Source organism: Podarcis vaucheri (assembly GCF_965113315.1).
Source record: "Podarcis vaucheri genome assembly, chromosome: 6".
NCBI lineage: Eukaryota > Metazoa > Chordata > Lepidosauria > Squamata > Lacertidae > Podarcis > Podarcis vaucheri.
The window spans coordinates 87,259,557-87,281,523 of record NC_138764.1 but is presented as its reverse complement, the minus strand read 5'-3'; the positions used below and the strand labels follow the sequence as shown (position 1 = coordinate 87,281,523).

Sequence of the window (21,967 nt, the reverse complement as noted above, 5' to 3'; positions counted from 1 at the left end):
GCCCCGGGTGCTGACAACCCACGCTACGCCACTGCTGCTATGGCTGAATTTATGTCATAATTTCTGTTACCATTATCTCCACGTATTCAGCCATGCTTGGTTCGGGTGCATGAGCTCTGGCGCACCGAAGCCCTGAGGAAAACTTACATAATTTGCATATTTATGAAACCTTTCTAACTTATATTCATTGCAATGTAAGGGAGGTAGATTGAGATGCAAAGTTATCCCCCCCCCCCACACACACTCCATCCAAACTCTCTCCAACATAGTCAATCAGGGGTTGAGCTTGCCCTGCAACTGGTGCCCATTGATTTCAACAGGTCTGCTCTAAGTATGACATGGATACAAGCCTTCATGTTCTGCTTCCGGCTTTGATTCAATTACAGTGGTACCTCAGGTTACATACGCTTCGGCAGCGCAGCAGCAGCAGGAGGCCCCATTAGCTAAAGTGGTGCTTCAGGTTAAGAACAGTTTCAGGTTAAGAACAGACCTCCAGAATGAATTAAGTTCTTAACCCGAGGTGCCACTGTATATGCCTAAATTCACAGGGCTTGTCCAGGCTCCTCCTGTTATTGTCTTCCTGATAAAAGAATTGTCAGATGCTTCGAGTTTCTGAAGGAGCCGATTAGGTCTGGGAATACTACCATTAATAATGCACAAGTGCTTGAAAGATATTTATCAGCCTTTCAGGGCAATCCTTCAAGAACCATCCTCTTGTTAATTTACTTTCATGTTATGGATGCAATTGGTGTTCTTTACAAATGAAAATGATATTTACAGTGACTTGTGTTTTGTTTCCTTATGTTGTTGTAGTAGATGCTTTATTGATTCATGAGTTGTTGTTGTTTTGTTGTTGTTGTTGTTATTGTTGTTGACAATCTTGTTGTTGTGTTTATTTTTAGAGTAATGCAGGGCCTGCAGTTTTCTGGCTTCTCCTGTTTCTTTTAAAATACCCTTCAGCCATGGCAGCAGTTCAAGGTGAAATGGAAGCAATTTTTCGAAGTAGAAGACAAAAAATTGGACAAATGCATGGAATCAGCCAAGAGATTTTAGACTGCACACCCATTTTTGGTTAGTAATCTCACATTTGGAGCCAGCCTCAGGCAATTTGATACCTTCCATGAAACTTTTTTTTTTAATAATAAAAAACATGTTATTTATTATTACAGTACATGTATATCCTGCCTTTGCTCCAGAGAGCAAGGTAGCATATATGGTTCTCCCCATACCCATTTTTTTGCTTCAACCATCCTGTGAGGTAGGTTAGGCTGCCAAATGGTGCCTGGGTCTAGGTCACCCAGTGAGTTCCATGGATAGGTGTGGATTTGAACTCTGGTCTCCCAGGTCCTAGCCCAACACCCTAACCACTAGACCACACTAGCTCACAGCAGTACCACTGGCTCCTGCATCCCTGCATCCATCCCATGTGCTTCTTTGACATCCAATTTCCCTTCACATGTGGACCCAGGACCACCAGATTCTCTACTGTCCCTACATTTCTGTGGTCTGAGTTGCACTGTTTCCAGATACCCCTATCATGGTTATAGCTGTCTCCATGAGCTTCCCAGTTACTCAGTCTTTCTGAATCTGTGCAGAGCCGGCCCTATCATTAGGAAGTGTAAGGCAATCATCATTGGGGCAGGGCCAACATACTTAAAGCAGGATCCCTGCTTCAGACCTTTAGCCTCAACATGTGGTCATGAGGGGGCATAATGGTGGGGGCAAGGAAAGCATCTGCCCCTCAGACAACTGTAATCACCTGAGGAGAGAACAACTGAAGCGGCCTAATATCTGCACTTCTGTGCAGGAAACGGTACATAACTCTCATATGATGGCGCCTGCTCAAGTATTTCATTACATGAGTCCTGTTTCAGTCATGCTGGGAACCTACAGGGAGCTGAGCAAGACTTGGAAGGACTGGTTTTGAATGGGAGACAATCAGAAGCTGGTGTTACCATTAAACTTTACAGGACCTTCGACAGGTCCTAGGCACCCATGAATTACTTCAACAATGCTCACATAACCAATTGAGGTCCTAAGTCATGGTGGTGGCCTCTTCAGTGCTTGGGCAGGACCCTGGTTTGAGAAGCCTGGCATTCTGGTACGATTTCTATCTTCTCATCCAAGAGATTAGAGGACTTTGGGTCCATGACGAGTTGGTGGAGGAGCCGGAGACTGCTTCAGGGATAGAGTCAAAGATCAAACCTCCCTATGCAGGGTGATCCATGGAGTGTTATTAATTACTGGGCCTCAGGCACATTTGGGAAGTGCAGGGCCCCTGAGGAAGACTCATATTTGTAGAAGCCTCGCTCAATATCTGAAGAGCAATAAGTTGGCTGGCACTTAATACCTCTTTCACTCATGCTCACTCCCCTAAATTTCTCTGAAATGCACATCCAAATTGCTGCTGAGCCTCCCCTGCAAGATTTATGTGAATATATGGTTATTCTTAATGTGTAGTCATAAAGAGAAGAGAAATACTTCTTCATTAGCATCTGCCAAATGTAGGACTCCAACATGCGCTTATATAATCATTGCACAAGCATCCGATTCAACATCAAATTTATTTGTGTCTCTCAAGAGAAGTAAGGTTGTGCCTAATGTTCAGGGGTGAATATTTCTGGCATACAAAGGTCACATTCTACACCACCCCCTCCCAAATCTGTACCTTTTCAGATTGGTTCACTGTCCCTCTGTGGAGCTGCTCCGGCACCATTTTTTAAATCCTCATTCTTGTTGGCTGCCTGATCCAGCCAGTCAAGGAGCACAAAGCCAGCATGATATCACAGTGCCACATAACCAATCAGGGCTGGCTACGTGATGATGTCATCAGTCCAATTAGAGCGGCAGCCATGCCTCCTGCCCTCCCTTTGAATGAGCAACAGTCTTTGTCATATTTTGCAGGGCCTCCCAAGCTATCACAAAATCCCTCCACCCACATTTCATCTCATTGGGCAATGGAGGAATGCCCAAATTTCCTTGTTGGCTTTTGGAGGAACACTCAGATAATTAAGGTATTAATTTACACAGCATTTCTAACTGATTGTGGACTTTAAAATCCCTAGTTTAGTCATTTCTTCCCTTCCAAATGTGGAGAAACAGTGGTGCAGCGTTGCCAACATTGTGATCAGAACTGAGAAATCTAAAAGACAACAAGGTAGCCCTAGACCACCATGTCCTTTCATTAGATTACTCCTTAGGCACAAGAAGTATTTTAAGTCACTACATCTTGTTCCAAGCACTGCAACTCCTACATTTGCACCATAGTGCCTTTGTCACCGACCATGTTTCCTTAAAGAGGAATGTTCATTAACTCTGTTCAAAACTGCTATTAAAACAGGGTTGATTTGTCCCGGCAGTGACACATTTTCACACCATTCTTCCTGCTAAAGATCAGCATATGCCGTGTAAGGACCTTTTTCAGCTGCTAGGGAAGATGGGCAATAAACCTGTTCAAACCAAGAATGCTCAGGGAGGATAAGACTCTAAGTACTAAGCACAACTGCTTGGAAGTAATTGTCCCATGGCAAAAAAAGGAGAAGAAGCAGCTCCAAAAAATCAGCAGATCCACACTATACACTTAAAGCATATTCCATGCACAAACTACAGCTCCCAGTATTCCCAGTTGTTGTTGTTGTTTGGGGGGGGGGCAGCCACTTGCTTTAAATGTGTGTTGAATAGCCTTTGAATGTATGGCAGATCTGCCCATAGAAAAGTACGTAGTTTTGGGGGGAGAAAAATCGTAGCCTGGCTTTCACCCGGTCATGAAGTTTTCTATGTACAGGATTTGATATTCATTCATTCATTCATTCATTCATTCATTCATTCATTCATACATTCACTTATAAAGGGTCATTCCATTCTTTCCCAGCTACAAATTGTAGCAGTCTGGTTCAGGAACTTTTTTATCTTACTATAAGCTAGTTTTTCAAAACCGCCTCTAAATTCTGGTTCCACAGGGAGCTTGAAGAGATATGGATTGTTTTCCCCACTTTCATTTTATCTTCACAACATCTATGTGAGATAGGTCACCCAGCAAATTTCATGGCTGAGTAGGGAATTAAAACCTGAGCCACGTGGCTCCAGTCTTTACTTTCTGACAGTGACCCCATACTGGCCTCCCACACTGTTAAAGAACGCAAATCTGTGTTCTTAAATAATTGGAGGGAGTTCTTAAGTCTTTGAGATGTAGGTACGAGGTATGAATGGTCAAAGTGCTGTGCGATAAGTATAGTACAATATATGTGCATTACTAGTAGTAATTATTATTTTTTAAAATATATACATATACCATTTTCAGCCATCAAGATGGATTTAAGGGTAGAACACTAGAAATCTAACGCCGTGAAACAGAATATCTTTCAATCAAACAATAAAAATTAGGCTATTTATGTTACAGTGGTGCCTCGCAAGACGAAAAGAATCCGTTCTGTGATTCTCTTCGTCTAGCGGTTTTTTCGTCTTGCGAAGCAAGCCCATTGAAGGATTAGCGGATTAGTGCTATTAGCGCTATTAGCGGTTTTTAGCGGCTTATCTGCTGATTGGATCAGCTGATAAGCGGCTTAGCGGCTTAGAAAAAAGGGGGGGAGGAAAAAAACCCAGCAGGAACTCGCAAGACATTGTCGTCTTGCGAAGCAAGCCCATAGGAAATTCGTTTTGCGAAGCACCTCCAAAACGGAAAACTCTTTCGTCTGGCGAGTTTTCCGTCTTGCGAGGCATTCGTCTTGTGGGGCACCACTGTATTTGGTATAACGTACTAAAATGTGGATAGCAGTTCGAAAGCACCCCCCGGGTGCAAGTAGATAAATAGGTACCGCTTACCAGCGGGAAGGTAAACGGCGTTCCGTGTGCTGCGCTGGCTCGCCAGATGCAGCTTTGTCACGCTGGCCACGTGACCCGGAAGTGTCTCCGGACAGCGCTGGCCCCCGGCCTATAGATGTGAGATGGGCGCACAAACTCCAGAGTCTGTCAAGACTGGCCCGTTCGGGCAGGGGTACCTTTACCTTTACCTTTTACTAAAATGTGGAAATGTACTGTTATGCTATAAACTGTAAGGAATGGGATGGTGGTTTTATAAAGAAATGGAGGGGAATAGCACACACCTGCTGTTTGCACTTAATGTATTTGCAGCAGGAAATCTTGGTGTAACTGTGATGTGCCTCTGGCAAATGTAAGGAATTGCAAATAGAACGAATCTAACGGACTGTCAAATGCAATAGAAGGTATCTAAGGAATAAGGCAAATGTAATAGAAGGAATCTAAAGGACGCGGGTGGCACTGTGGGTTAAATCACAGAACCTAGGACTTGCCGATCAGAAGGTCAGTGGTTCGAATCCCCGCAACGGGGTGAGCTCCCATTGCTCGGCCCCTGCTCCTGCCAACCTAGCAGTTCGAAAGCACGTCAAAGTGCAAGTAGATAAATAGGTGCCACTCCAGCGGGAAGGTAAATGGCATTTCCGTGCATTGCTCTGGTTTGCCAGAAGCAGCTTAGTCATGCTGGCCACATGACCCGGAAGCTGTACGCCGGCTCCCTCGTTCAACAAAGCGAGATGAGCGCCACAACCCCAGAGTCGTCCACGACTAGACCTAACGGTCAGGGGTCCCTTTACCTTTACCTAAGGAACAGAAGAGGTTGCTTTATACTAAGTCAAGACCCTTCCTCCATCTAGCTCAGTAATACACTGGCTAACAGTGGCTATCCCAGATTTCAGACAGAGGGTCTTTCTCCCAGCCCCACCAGGAAATGCCCAGGATTGAACCCAAAACTTTCTGCATGCAAAGCATGTTCTGTACCATTGAGCTACAGCTGCAAGACTCTTCCTTTTTCATTGGACTAGACTCCTTATCGCTTTTCCTTTGCTTCCAGTTCAGTTTCTCAGGAAAGAAATCTTGCATTTCCTAAAGGATATCTCATGGTGGAATTTTCTTAAGTGAATTTGCAGTGTTAGAAAAGCGAGCCATCTCCTTGGCACACAGAGATAAAGGCAGCTGCTCCTACCTTTTCTCTTTTGCATGTTTATTGGACGCAGTAATTTCCCCCCTTTGCTTCTCCTGTTTGTACAGACAGCGCATTGAATGAAATGCTACGTTTGACAGCAGCTCCTTTCATCACCAGAGAGGTTCTTCAAGACATGAGCCTGAGACTGGCAGACGGCAGAGAGTACAGCCTGAGAAAAGGAGATAGGCTTTGCCTCTTTCCATTTATAAGCCCTCAAATGGACCCTGAAATTTATGAGGAGCCAGAGGTAAAGCTGCACCGTTCTGAATCATGTTCCTCCTGACAGTTTCCTCCACAGATTCCTTTCACTGAGTGGCTTATTTAAACCCACTGGGTTGAGTATTATGACAATGCCATATGCAGCATCCTTAAGACCACAAGAAAATCTTGCTGGCTCTGGCCAATGGCCCACCTAATCCATCATCCTCTTCTTACACTGGCTCACCAGTTGCCTATGGGAAGCCAGGACCCGAACACAGCAGCACCCTCACCACTGATGATTCCCAGTAACTGGTATTCAGAGGCACACTGCCTCCAGTGTTGATGAAGGTAGAACAGAAACTTCATGGCTAGTCACCACTGAAAGCCTTAACATCCATGATACTGCCTAATCCTCTTTCAAAGCCATCCAATATGGTGGTCATCATTCTATCTTGTGGGAGTGAATGGCACAGTTTAGCTGCCTGCTGTGTGAATAAGGGAATCTATCAGCTTTCTTGGATGAACCCCAAGATCTGGCATTATGACAGAGGGAGGAAATATTTTCTCTCTCTACTTTCCCCACGCCTTGCATAGTTTTGACCACCTGCATCATGTCTCCTCTTAATTGCCTTTTCTCTAAACTAAAAAGTCCCGAATGCTGCAACCTTGCAATCATTCCTCAGCGGGGGATTGCTCCATCTCCTTGTTTATTCTCATTTCTCTTGCAGCTTGACATGGGCATAAAACCCATGCCAACATGTCGAAACAGCACAATATTGACAGAGTCAGATTCCCATGCCTAAAAACAACCTAGCTTTCTGGGGAGGATTGGGTATGTTTCAGGATTATTAACGCTATACTAGCGTACAAACTGGTACTGTTACCAGTTTCTCAATTTCCACTTTCTTCGAAAAGAAACAAGTTTTAGCCCTTAAAGCTAGAGAGAGAGGTTTGAAAGCGCTTGTTGACATCTCAAAGGGGAGGGAGGTACAATTTCCAGTGATCAGGAAAGGCAGTTTGAATGCTCAGCAGACTTTTTGCCCCACCAAAGACTAGCTGAACCAGAAATAACGCTGCACCTTGCACCTAATGACCTTAAGCCATTAGGTGGGTAGGCAACCTAAGGCCCAGGGGCTGGATCTGACCCAATCACCTTCTAAATCCGGCCCACAGATGGTCTGGGAATCAGCATGTTTTTACATGAGTAGAATGTGTGCTTTTATTTAAAATGTATCTCTGGGTTATTTGTGGGGCATAGGAATTCGTTCATTTTTTTCCTTCAGAATATAGTCTGGCCCCCCACAAGGTCTGAGGGACAGTGGACCAGCCCCCAGCTGAAAAAGTTTGCTGACCTCTGCAGCTTAAGCCATGTTTGCTTATGGAATTCACTTCAACAGGACGTGGCAATTGCCACCAATTTTGATTATTTTAAAAGGCAACTAGGGGGAAAGGGAGGCAAATTGATGGAAGATCATGCTACCAGTGGATGCCTCTGAATATCAGTTGCTGGGGAACAACAAGAGGAGAATTTCCCTTGTGTCCTTCTTGAGGATTTCCCAGGGCATCTAGCTGGCCATTATAAGGAAAATGGATGCTAGACTAGAAGGGTCTTGGATATGATCTAGCAGGGCACTTCTTATGTCCTTAAGCACATTTTATATGAAATGTGTTGCTTGACAGGAGTGCCAAGGCAGACACAGAAAAACAGACTGTCCTTTTGCAATTCATCATTTGGACATACTGATCTCACTTATCTCCCAGCCTGCCATGTGAAATAGTGGAGAGCAACAGAGAGGGGGCAAAAGTCCTCATGGTTTGTGGATGTCGCATACACTGTATTAGCTTGGCTGGAAATGGCGAAATCCTCCATCCATAAGTGCCTGAGCTGTTACTGTCAACACTGATCTGGCTCACCTGTTCCACCCTTGGTAGAGCTCCCGGAATTACTCTTGCGATAGAAATCTTAATGGATCTACACAGCCATTACAAGTTGGATATTCGATATGCCAACAAGCCATGATTTCTTGTATGCAAATCACAAAGAGCTTCTGGTTCACATAAACATATGGACACCCCGTGGTTTTCCTACACCTGATTATTCTGTCTTTGGTGACTGGCTGCTGAATGGGTGAATTGATTTGATTGGGGGAAAAGATGGCGTTGGGTGATGACAGAATTTCCATCTGTGATGTTAGATCCGAAGTGGCTCATTCGCACACGCAGCATCTGTTGGTTTTACAGTCACCTGTGAACCTGCTCAGGTAATACGTGTCCCTCAAAAATTGGCTCTCAGGACCAATTCCAGGAGTAAAAATAATAACTCTCTGGATGTAAAAATAGAATGATGTAATCCAGGAGTTGTTCCTGGACCACCAGTGGTCTACAAGATGGCATATCTGAATTATATATTCATACCAATTTTAATTGTATTTTTATTGCTTATTTTACAATTACGCTGGCTGCAACAGGTAGAAAAATCATTAATGGACTGTGAAGACCATCAGTAATTTTCAAATGGTCAGTGGGGTGGGGGGCAAAGTTCAGGAACCACTAATGTAAAGAATGCTAAGTGTAGACCAGAATTGATAAGTGGAATTCCTTTTTGGCTGTTGCTGTGACAACCTAAGGCACTTCTTTAATATATCAATGAGTTTCTCCTTCTCTGTCTTCCTCCCTCCCTCGCACCAGCACCACGTTAATTTTCTCTTTGTTAACAAAGAATCAAACTGGGATTGCTTCCTCTTATGAACAGCCTCCCAGGGACCATTATGGCAGAAACGATGCTGATATTATTGTAACTCAAGTCTCATTAAATTATTGTTTGTAAGGTTGCACGAGGCTCAGCTGCCTCTCAATTAGCAAGTAAATTCCTGTGCTCTATTTCAGGATCCAAAAACAACAAAAAACCCAACAGCATGTTTTAAAGTATTTCTCAAAATGCTCATCAATGCCTTACATGACAGATTTAATTTGGAGCAAGCAGAGACTCTCTGAGTAAGCTTAGGAAAAAGTAAGGTTGTTAACCTTAATTGCAATTAAATGTTCCACTTTTGCCACATTAAGCTGCCAGGCATCTATGATTTGAGAGCAAACATCTTTCCGCTCCCCAGGCACTTCCATCCCCTGCTAAAGGATCCAGATGTGAATTCTGTAGAGGAGAAGGAAATGGTCCTAAATGCCTAAAGCAATGCCAAAGTGGCGCTGTAGCCATGAGACGGGAGACTGGTGCTGTGGGCTGACTGGAAGGGTGTAGAGGAGGTTCTGGCTTTGAAATGCTGTTCCATTTTCCCCATTCCACTCCCAAAGACAGCCAAAGAGACTTAGACTGAGCATCAATACATTCAACAGCCAATTCTAAATGCTCTTCTTCCTTTGTCATAGAATGGGCCTCAGGCAGACAACTGGCTAGAAGAAAGCAATGCATCAAAGATGCATTTACTTCCATCTGCCCCAAGGAAATCCCCATTAATTTTAACAGAGTTTGTGGAGGAGAGCTTACTGTGGATTTTCCCCTGTGTTGTCACTCTAAGTTTCCTCTTGTATCTTGTGACTGAAAAGGCTGCAACAGGGGTAGCCAATATGATATTCTCCAGATGTTGCTGGACATCAGCCCCAGCCAGCAAGGGATTATGGGAATTGTAGTCCAATGACATATGAAGAACACCACATGGGCTATCTCTAGTCTACATGTAAACAATGTGCCTTATCACAAGAACTTTTATTCTTTTATTATAGTAGCCACCCCTACAGTATATATATATATATATATATATATATATATATATATATATATATATATATTAAAAATCCAAACAGATCCCTGCCCATGACTCTAAATCCTTGCACGCTGCATTTTTAATGTTTCCTAAAAGAAACATTTGCTCATTTTGAACCTCTTCTTTTTCCCCCCAGAAATTCAGATATGACCGATTCCTCAATTCGGACGGCACAGAAAAAACAGATTTCTATAAAGGAGGGAAAAGCCTCAAGTATTACTCCATGCCATGGGGAGCGGGAATAAATGTCTGTATCGGAAAGTTCCTTGCAGTCAATAGCATCAAACAGTGAGTGAATTTGTCATGTTGATATAATGACCGCCTCTTGCAATAATTCCGATCGTAAGAAGCTAGCGCTGGCTTGTAACAGAAAGTGACGGCATGGCGTTTACTCAGAAGTAAGTCCCAAAGTGGTTGATAGGGATTACTCCCTAGTAAGTCACATTGCAGCCCCGCACTGGCCATGATGGCTGGGGACCAGTGAGAGTTAGAGTCCATCAACATCCAACCACAGGTTCCATATCCCTGGTCTGTCTGAAATGCTGGAAAGTTAGTCGGTGTAGACTTGCCTGGTCCTCAACCTGGTGCCCCCAGGTTGGACTACAAGTTCCATCATTGCTGGCAATTGGTTATGCTGGCTGGGGCTGATGGGGACTGGAGCCCAACAACAGTTGGAGGGCTCCAGGTTGGTGAAGGCTGGTGTAGACAATATCGAGATGGACCAATATGGCAGCTTCCTATCCCATACAGGATTCCCAGTCACATGGAAGGGCCCCTGTGCATGTAGGCATATTGCAGGGAAATATGCAACCAACACGGGGGGGGGGGGCAGAGCCTGCTCCTAGCCGTTCTCCCAGTCATATGCATAGTTCAGAGGAACAACTTACATTGTTATTAATTCGATTTATGAGCTGCTTGACACATAAGGACTCTCCAAGTGACTTACTGAATTTCAAAAGCATAAAGCATGGCATGAAATCAGGAAAAAACTATTGCAATAAAAGTGGTACAATAGCCTATAAAATAAACCCAATAAAATGGCAGTGAAAACGTTCCATCAATATAGAGAAAAGCCATCGGAGTTCTGTCAGGAACAGAAGACAAACTTCCCACTCCTTTGCTGTCCTGCATTTCCAATCAGATACTTAAAGCATGCTTTAAAAAATTTCTCCTGAGTTAGCAGGTTGACACCAGGAACTATCTAGCCCAGGGGTTGTCAGCCTGGTCCCTACCGCCCACTAGTGGGCGTTTCAGGATTCTAAGGAGGAGGTTGGGGGTTCTGCAGCACAAGCTGAATCCTCCTTCCATTGAGCACTGGAAATTTTACCATCAAACAAGATGCATTAGTGGGCAGTAGGTATAAAAAGGTTGACTACCCCTGATCTAGGCAAATGGCTGTGTGTACAGTGCTACTCAGTAACCTGTGGGGCTGGCTCCAGCTTGAATATTCTTGGTACAGCTCCTCCTCCTGCCCAGGTGGACCCCTCTGGCAGGTTTGTCTAGTGATGTTGCTCCTAAAATTGGTGCCAGGCACCTGCTATATCTCACCTTGATTCCAAGGTAGCACTGCTCAAGGGGCATTGTGGGAAATTTAAATGGAAGCTGCCTGGTCATCCAGCACTGCACATCTGCAGGGGATGCAGAGGTTTCAGGGAGTTCAAGGCAGTGATCAAATGTGATGTGCTACCTTTCAGCTCATGGTCACAATGCTGCACAGTTAAAAGGTAAAGATAAAGGGACCCCTGACCATTAGGTCCAGTCGTGACCGACTCTGGGGTTGCAGCACTCATCTCGCTTTATTGACTGAGGGAGCCGGCATACAGCTTCCAGGTCATGTGACCAGCATGATTAAGCCACTTCTGGCAAACCAGAGCAGCGCACGGAAACGCTGTTTACCTTCCCGCCAGAGCGGTACCTATTTATCTACTTGCACTTTGACATGCTTTCGAACTGCTAGGTTGGCAGGAGCAGGGACCGAGCAATGGGAGCTCACCCCATCACAGGGATTCAAACCGCTGACCTTCCGATCGACAAACCCTAGGCTCAGTGGTTTAGACCACAGTGTGCACAAATTGATAGAAAGCAATGTAAGACCTACATTGGCTCCCAGTACATTTCCGAGCACAATTCAAAGTGTTGGTGCTGACCTTTAAAGCCCTAAACAGCCTCGGTCCTCTATACCTGAAGGAGCGTCTCCACCCCCATCGTTCAGCCCGGACACTGAGATCCAACCTTCTGGCAGTTCCCTCACTGCGAAAAGTGAAGTTACAGGGAACCAGGCAGAGGGCCTTCTCAGTAGTGGCGCCCGCCTTGTGGAACACCCTCCCATCAGATGTCAAGGAAATAAACAACTATCTGATTTTTAAAAGACATCTGAAGGCAGTTGTGTTTAGGGAAGTTTTTAATGACTGATGTTTAAACGTATTTTTAATACGTTGGAAGCCACGCAGAGTGACTCAGGAAATCCAGCCAGTTGGGCGGGGTATAAATAATATGTTGTTGTTGTTGTTAATTCTGTGAGGCTTCTATTTGCTACAATCTCAGTGCCTCCAGACTCTCAGTATTTTGCAGGAGGGATTCAAGCACATCCCAGGAGATGCAGGTTTACACAGTTAAAGTAGATTAAACCACCCAGTTGCCCTAGTGCCACAAATCTACTTTAAAAAAAGAATCAGTGTGGAAAGTGACAGGGAATTGCACTGAAAAGTATGGGATGGGCATGTTATTAGCAGGAAGATGTATGAACACCCTGAAGGCAAATCGGGATGAATGCAGGTTCAACGCTCATTATCAGCGCTCATTATCTCAAATAAGAATGAATGCTCAATAAAGACTGGATAGGATTTAACTTCCTCTTAAGCTTTGGTGCAAGGAAATCAGGATGAATGCTCAACTAATATGTCATTTGGAGGAGCCCTAGGTGTGACCAGATGCCACCCCCATCTGTCCTGAATAATTTAAAATGAGCAGGTCACAAGATTTTCAAGTTTATCTAAACCATTCATTTATTTTTCCATGGAAAGAAATGTTAGGTAGCATTGCTAAGCCATGGAAGGCGGCAGCTTTGATTCCATTAAAAGAAAATCATACAAGCTTATCACACTGTTTTATGCACACTTAGCTATGGTTTTCCCAGTATTGATGTATGGAAGTGAGAGCTGGACCGTAAAGAAGGCTGATCACTGAAGAATTGGTGCTTTTGAATTATGGTGCTGGAGGAGACTCTTGAGAGTCCCATGGACTGCAAGAAGATCAAACCTCTCCATTCTTAAGGAAATCAGCCCTGAGTGCTCACTGGAAGGACAGATCATGAAGCTGAGGCTCCAATACTTTGGCCACCTCATGAGAAGAGAAGACTTCCTGGAAAAGACCCTGATGTTGGGAAAGATGGAGGGCACAAGGAGAAGGGGACGACAGAGGACGAGATGGTTGGACAGTGTTCTCGAAGCTACCAGCATGAGTTTGACCAAACTGCGGGAGGCAGTGGAAGACAGAAGTGCCTGGCATGCTCTGGTCCATGGGGTCACAAAGAGTCAGACACGACTAAATGACTAAACAACAACAATCTGGGAGTGAGGCCCATTGAACACTGGGGAAGCTGGGGAGGCCACTACTTCCATCTTTCTCTCCCTCCCTACCCAACAGGCTTCTTGGCATGGGGGGCGGCAGCAGGGGGGATAGATTGATCTTCCCAGAAGTCTAACTGATAGCTCACCGAATGCTTTTGTAAGGATGCAGGAAATCAGGCCTAAGGCCACATATCGTCACATCCCTGTCTTTGGCCCTACTGACCAGGTTATTTTTCTCATTTCAGGTGTGTTTTCCTCCTCTTAAGCTATTTTGATTTGGAGCTGAAAGATCCCAATGCAGCAATCCCAGCCTTTGACAAGGAAAGATACGGCTTTGGAATGTTGCAGCCAGAGAAAGATGTCATCATTCGATATAAACTGAAAGCTCAGTAAAATTGTATATTTCTTCCCCTTATCGTCAAGCTCCTCTGGATATCCCTTCATGTTCTGCAAGAAAACAGCTGCTCACTGGTTTCAGTTGAAATTTATTTTGACATGACATGGGTTGCTAAGGTGTATTTATACGTTATAGCTACAAAGAGGGCATAATAAATTGTTCTCTGTGGCATCTGCAAGCTGTTCATTTGCAAAAGATCACCGGTTGGCTATTGGGGCCCCTTCAGACAGGTGTTTTCTGCAACATGTCATTGACTCAATAACAGTGGTGAGCTTATACCAGACCAATCCATACATCATTCCCCTTTCTTATTTTGTGATGCTGCCCCAATGCCATCTGGGGGCACATTCTTACACTACACTGCAACAAAAGTGGAACATTTAAAAAACCCCAACAACCTTGACAGCATTTAATGTATAAAAAGTTACAGGATTTCATCAGGAAACTACAAGGCTCGTACCTATTACAAGCAAAGCAATATGTTTCCCCAAAACATTTCCATGCGCAAACTATCGAAAGTGGGAGCGTGTGTAACTGCCCCGATACCATCACCATGGATGCATGATAACAAAAGAATGTCTGGAGGAGTTTCACCACACCACTGCAGGCCAATATGTTGTATATATAAAAAAAACTGGTGGAAAATTGCAGATGCCATGTGGAACTTTTTGAAGTGACTCCCATGTGACAGGCACAAGAAGACCATCGGCCCCACGTTGATCCACAAATAGTGGGTCATAGAATTGTAGAGTTGGGAGGGACCCAACTGGTCCATCACCCTGGAATGTAGTGGATCAAACCTGCAACCTTGGCATTCTCAGCAGGATGCTCTAACCAACTGAGGTAGTGGCTGAAAAAATGTTTGACACAAATTTGTCAGGTTGACCTGTACTTCTTAGGTTAGTGATTTATGCTTTAGGGCTTTTCCAGGACTCAGGTGTCTGGAGATTGCAGAAGAGTGCAGTGGCGTAGCGTGGGTTGTCAGCACCCGGGGCAAGGCAAGTATTTTGTGCCCCCTAACGCGTGGATTTGCGCCCCCTAAACCGTGGATTTGCGCCCCCTAACCCTAACCCCCAGATGTTGCGCCCGGTGCGGCCGGCACCCCCTGCACCCCCCACGCTACGCCACTGGAAGAGTGATCCAGACAGCAGACCAAGAAACTGCCAAAGCTAACCTGAACGAAACAGGCCGAGTGTGGGTCACTCGGCAATTGTTTTCCAAATCCCTAGGCATTTTTTGGGGGGGATCTCTTCCCCTCACTTCCTGGTCTGGTTTTGCCCACCTTCTGTTTTATCACCACGGCTGCATCTACACAGCTATTAAAAAAACGCTCTGAAAAAAGCCGTTTTAAAACTCACAATGGAAAATTTCACAGACTTCCGATTTCAGCTCCACACCACCATCTGGTGTCACAATGTTATAAGACATTGATAATGTTCTATTTTTAGTAATGTAGATGAGTCCTAAAAGCTTGCAAGCCTCTGTATAATTACTTTAGAGTAAGTCTCATTGAGCTGGGTGGGACTTACTTCCAGGAAAACATGGAAAGAAACCCAGTCATGCTCTGGATCACACAACCTTACCAGGGAGTAAGTTCTATTGAACTCAATGGAACTTTATTCTGAGTTGACATGCATTGGATTGTCCTGTTAATTACCATAGTTAATGGAGGAGATTCAAAATATTATTATTTTTTTTTATAGTTTTTATTAGAGTTTCAAAAAAAAATAAAAAAGAAGAAAGAAAGAAAATATCATATACAGAAAAAAAAAGAGAGAATAACAATAAAAGTAAAACCATATGTACAACAAATCATTTTCCTTTTGGACTTCCATCAGCGTTGCTGACATCGTTCATAGTTAACCTTTTAATACACATTCCATCTTTTTTGTTCCTATTGCCAGTTATTCCATCCTTCCTCATAATCTCTACTAAACAATATTTATTGATATTTTACAAAGCCTCTTTAAATCCCACTAGCGTTATTTTTTCCCCATAATTATTTTCCAAATAACACACAAATTTCTCCCAGTCCTTTATAAATTTCTGGTCCTTAGTATATCTGATTTTCCCTGTCAATTTATCCAATTCAGCATATTCTATCAGTTTTGTTCTCCACTCTTCCACTGTTGGAACTCCTTCCTGCTTCCACTTCTGGGCTAACACAATTCTGGCAGCTGTCACCGCGTACTGGAAAAGTCTACAGTCCTTTCTTTTGACATCCTTCCCTACGATACCTAATAGAAATGCTTCTGGTTTTTTCACGAAAGTATATTTTAGCATCTTTTTCATCTCGTTATATATCTCTTCCCAAAAGCTTTTAACTTTCTTACACTCCCACCACTGATGGAAGAAAGTCCCTTCTTTATGTCTACATTTCCAGCACTTGTTGTCCACCTTATAGATCTTTGCCAATTTGGCAGGTGACAGGTACCATCTGTAGAGCATTTTCATCATGTTTTCCCTCAGTGAAATGCAAGCCGTAAATTTAATATTCTCTTTCCACAACCTTTCCCAATCCTCTAGTTGAATGTTATAGCCTAGGTCCCTTGCCCATTGTACCATCACCGCTTTCACTTCCTCATCCTTCATATGCCACTCCAGTAGTATTTTATACATTTTTGACAGGATTTTATGTTCGTTATCTATTATCTCTTTTTGGTAAGTTGACTCTTTTTCTACATAATTTCTTTCCTTCAACTCCTTTTTAAACATTTCGTTTATCTGAAAGTAATGCAGCCAATCGTGTGTTAACTCCTTAACTTGATCATAGGGTTTTAATTTCCACTTCCCTCCTTCCTTGGTAACCATTTCTCCATAGTTTCCCCATTTCCCTCTCATATTAACTTTTTTTACAGACATCATTTCTAACAGGGATAACCAGTGCGGGATTTTTGGTTCCAATATGTTTTTGTATCTGTTCCATACCTCTATTAGAGCACCTCTAAAAATATGATTCGTAAATCCTTTATCTGCCTTCTTCTTGTCACTCCACAAATACATATGCCACCCGGCTTTGTTGTTGAACCCTTCAAGATCTAGTAATTCCTTATTCTCCAACTTTACCCATTCTTTAATCCAGCACAGACATGCTGCCTCATAATAAAGTTTCATGTCTGGTAGGGCGAAGCCACCTCTTTCTTTTGTGTCTGTTAGTAATTTAAATTTAATCCTGGGCTTCTTCCCTTCCCATACATATCTTGAGATCGCCTTTTGCCACTCTTTAAATATTTTTGTGTCTTTAATTATGGGTATAGTTTGGAATAGGAATAGCAACTTAGGAAGAACCATCATTTTTACCATCGATATTCTTCCCCAGAATGATAATTTCATTCTGGCCCAACTCTCTAAATCTCTTTTTATGCCTTTCCATACTGGGATATAGTTAAGTTGATATAAATCTATGTTCTTATCGGAAAGCCATATTCCTAGGTATTTAATCTTTTTCACAACCTCAATTTCCATTCTTTGTTGTAGTAATTTGATCTTATCGCCATCCATATTTTTTACTATCATTTTAGTCTTTTTCTTATTCAGCCTAAATCCTGCCATTTTTCCGAATTGTTCCATCTCCTCTAATATCTCTTTTATACTTTCTATGGGTTCTTCCACCGTCAAAACCACGTCATCCGCGAAGGCCTTAATTTTGTATTCATTTACTCCTAATGTCACCCCTTTAATTTGGCTATTTTGTCTAATTGCATTTAGAAGGACTTCCAAAACTACAATAAATAGTAGAGGCGAAAGTGGGCAGCCCTGCCTTGTACCTTTACATATCTTTATTTCTTCTGTGATAGAGTTGTTTACTATCAATCTTGCTTTCTGGTCCGTATATATTGCTTCAATGCCGTTAAAAAAGTCTTGACCCACCTCCATAAGCTCCAAGTTCTTCAACATAAATTCCCAAACCACATTATCGAAGGCTTTCTCCGCATCTACGAATATTAGGCTTGCTGGTTTATCGCATCTATCAGATAGATATTCAATAACGTTCACTATGCTTCTTATATTATTTCTTATTTGTCTGCCGGGTAGAAAGCCTTCTTGATCTTTATGTATAATCTTTACTAGTATCTTTTTTAATCTCTTGGCTAGAATTCCTGCGAAAATCTTATAGTCTATATTTAATAACGAGATGGGTCTATAGTTCTTGACTTGTGTGAGGTCCGAATCTTGTTTTGGTATTATTGTAATAAATGCATCTTTCCATGTTCCAGGGATATCTTTTTCTTTTAAGATGTTGTTCATTACTTTAATCAACGGAACCATTAATATGTCTTTCATTTCTTTGTAGTAGCTGCAAGTGAATCCGTCCGGTCCTGGTGCTTTCCCTCTTTTTAACTCTTTTATAACTTCTTCTACCTCTTCCTTGCATATTGGTGCATTCAGCTGTTCTTTTTGATCTACCGGGATCTTCCTTACCATTTTTTCTTTCAAGTATCTTTCTATTTTTCTTTTGTTATTTCTATCTTTATTTCTGTATAGTTGCTTATAAAAGTCCGTAAACGCTCTCCTAATTTCCTTCGGTTCTGATGTTTCTTCTCCATTCAACTCAATTTTATGAATTGTGTTTTGTTCTTTTTTTTTCTTAACCTGCCAGGCGAGCCATTTTCCTGATTTATTGGCGAACTTGAAGTTTATCTGTCTTAATCTTTTCACGTTCCATTCAACCTCTTTATTAACTAACATTGCAAATTGGGTTTGGAGAATCTTTATTTCCTGTTTTATCTTCACATTGTTGGGTTTTTTAATCAACTTTTGTTCATTGTTCATAATCTGTCTCAGAATCTCTTTTGTCGCTCTTTCTTTGTTGTTCCTTTTCCATACATTCTGTTGGATGCAGAGGCCCCTCATCACTGGCTTACTCGCGTCCCACACCACACTCGTTTTTGTCCCTTTATCCATATTATTCATGAAGAATTCAATTAGATTTCTTTGTACTTTTTCAACAAACTTTTGGTCATTCCATAAATTGTCGTTTAGTCTCCACCTAAAAGATCGTTCTTCCAAACTTTTTAACTCCATTACTATTGGATTGTGATCGGAGATCACCCTCGCTTGTATTTCAATTCTTTGTATTCTTGGGGTTAACTCGTTCGAGACCCATATTTGATCTATTCTTGAGAAAGATTGATTTGGTTCTGAGTGATGGGTAAACTGCTTCTCCAATGGGTGTCTGAGCCTCCACATATCTACCAGGTTACAGTTCTTCGTCATCGTAAAGAAAGTTTTGGGTAGTTTCCCTTCTTTATTCATCGTTTTTCTTAATCTATCCATTTCTATTGAAGTCACACCGTTCATATCTCCCATTAGTATAATTTTTTGGTCCATATACTCAAATAACTTCTCTTCGAGCGATCTAAAAAATTCTGTCTTGTTCCCATTTGGTGCGTAGATCCCAACAATTATTAGTTTTTCCCCTTGCCAATTAATTTGGACCGCAATGATTCTCCCTTCTTCATCTTTAAATAATTGGTGTGATTCGATTTTGTTTTGAATATATAGAACAACGCCTCTTTTTTTCTCTTTATCCGAGGATATAAATTCGTTCCCTAATCTTTTATTGATCAGAATTTTCCTATGCTTTCTTGCCACGTGCGTTTCTTGCAAGCATATGATGTCCAACTTTTTCTTTTTCAAGATATGTTCAATTCCGTTCCGTTTCTTCTTATCGTTCATTCCATTGATGTTCCAGTTCCATAGTTTTAGCGTCATTCTTTTAGCTGTTTGGATTTGAGTTTACTTTAAAGTTTTTCTGTCCTTTCTCCTTCTTCCTCTTCCTCCTCTTCTTCTGATTCTCTACCGGTCAATTCTTCTTCTCCTTCTGATGTAGAGTCTTCCTTCCTTCTTGCTCCTCCTTCTGCTCCTTTTACCTCTTCTTCTCCTTGTTGTAGTTCTTTATATCTTCTTGTAAATTTTCCTATTTCCTCCGGACTTACTAGTCTTCTTTTTACACCTTTGTAGAAGAACGAAATTCCTTCAGGGAATTCCCATCTAAAGTCGATCTTGTTTTTCTTAAGTAATTGCACCAGCGGTTTGTAAGCTTCTCTTCGTTTCAACAGTCTTATTGGTATGTCTTTGAATAAAATTATGTAATTCCCGTCTATGTATAATCTTCTCTCTCTATTCCTTTGGAGTACCAAATTTCTCATTTCTCTATCTTTAAAGATTATTAAACAATCACCCGGGAATTTCTTTAACTTATTTGTTTTGATTTTCATTCTAAATGCATTTTGTATTCTCTTTGCAACTTCTTCCTCCGGTAAGTCCATCCACTGCGCAATTTCCTTTGTCAATCTTTCTTTTATATTTTCATTTTGTATTTCCGGTATGTGTCTCAATCTTAAATTCACTTCTCTCTGTTTTAGTTCATTCATTGCAATAGAGTCTTTCATTTCTTCCTGTGTTTTAATTAAGTCTGCAATCTCATTTTTCATCTTCTCTTCTTCCCGTTTCAACTCTTTCATTTCCTGCTTTGATTTCTTAAATCCTTCATCCACTCTCTTTGAAACCTCTTTGATCTGTCCCTTCAGTTCACTAACTGTCTCCTCAATCTTTTTGTCCATCTTCCCGATTTTATTATCTACCTGTTCTAATTTCGTCTCTAAATTTTTCTCGCTTTGTTTTATTTCTGCAAACATCTTCAATATTTCTGTTCTAAATTCTGTTTCTTGCTTTGAGGGTCTCCTTTCTGTTGGAGTCCCCCCCTCGCCCACTTTTTTTTGTGTATGTGACATTTTCTTAGGTATTGAGATATCAGGTATTCACACCACTTGCTTACTATACCGTTGCCACCCAATTCTAATTAATTATTAATGAAGTACCAACCAGAAGCCAACAGTATAACAGATTCAGCCTAAAGAAGAAGAAGAAAAAAATCAATATAACAGATACAATTTCTACTTCTTTAACTTATCACACCCGGAAACTTTCCATTAAATATTTCTACCCCCCCCCCCCGGGGAAGGGGAGAAAGAGCAAAAAAGAAGTTAAAAAAAAATTGTTAATTTGTCGCCTCTGTCTGTATCTTTCTGTTTTCTTCTTGCCCCTAGTTGGGCTAATCCATCCGTGGCATTGGTTGATCAGTACACTGATTTGTCAGACCAGAGTCTAATTTCTAAAGTCAGGTAAGATTCAGATGTAGTTCAGTTATAATCCAGAGGAGGGCGTCGAAGTAGAGAAAGAAGTCAAACCAGGTTCTAATTTATAAGCTCCAAAATCTAGTCAATTACTTTACTTTATACTGAGCAGTTCATAAAGTGTGAGCTGTTAGGAGAAGGAGTTTCTCTAAAGAAGTTTCTAATCAGCTGAGTTCACAAACTTTATACGGTTTCCATTAGAGGTTTCAGCATTGGAGTGTAGTAATTAGTACAAGCCACAAAATGGGGCCAGAGAGCCAAGTTTAGAGGGAAAGTTTTAAATAGTTATTTCCCCTATTCTTCCAGCTCTGCCCCTTAATTTTGATAGTCTTATTCAAAGGGGAGAAGTGAACCCTCAAAAGACGGCCAAAAGAAACATCTAAGTACTCTTATCTTCTCAGCCACACTGTCTTTTAAGTCTCTTAGTCTAGCGTCAGAATCGGAGATTCTTCTTAGCCCCGGGTTAATATGGCGCCGGAGCTTCCTCCTTGTAAAATAGTTAATTGCAGATACAGCAACAGGTGATCCCTCTATATTCAATTTACAGTAACTCAGTGTTCACTGAGATTTCTGTTCTGTCCCAAAGTTTCGCTACTCCCCTTCTCATTCCTTTAGAAGGAAACTTAATGTCAAAAGTTACAGGGGAGGCGGCAACTGTAACCGCTAGCGGCAACTTACTTTCGCTTTCAGCTCTGCTGGTAACGCTGCGTCTTTCTTTTGTGATACCAGACAACCGCTGAGCTCGGATTCTTCTCTTTGTTTTCGGAGACTTCCTTGCTATTTTAAAACCTCAGGTCTTACAAACTTATTGTTGGAATCCGAATTTCTTTGTGTTGAGAGCAGAGCGCTATTCCCTGCAGGCTCGGGGCTTCGCTATTTGGCCGCTG

At 42.2% G+C, this 21,967-nt stretch overlaps 1 protein-coding gene and 1 long non-coding RNA gene across 3 annotated transcripts in view; both read left to right on the top strand.

Annotated features, from left to right (window-relative positions):
• The window catches only part of PTGIS (prostaglandin I2 synthase), a 45,578-nt gene extending 31,459 nt beyond the window's left edge, over positions 1–14,119 (top strand). For both annotated transcript variants that reach the window (XM_082226192.1, XM_082226191.1), the window contains exons 7-10: positions 903–1,071; positions 6,064–6,245; positions 10,112–10,263; positions 13,790–14,119. In XM_082226192.1, the coding sequence (XP_082082318.1) occupies positions 903–1,071; positions 6,064–6,245; positions 10,112–10,263; positions 13,790–13,937 (651 nt within the window). In that variant the 3' untranslated portion in view covers positions 13,938–14,119. The remainder of the gene's footprint in view (positions 1–902; positions 1,072–6,063; positions 6,246–10,111; positions 10,264–13,789) is intronic.
• Positions 1–21,967, top strand: part of LOC309534458 — a 126,626-nt gene that overhangs the window by 100,743 nt on the left and 3,916 nt on the right. The window lies entirely within an intron of this gene.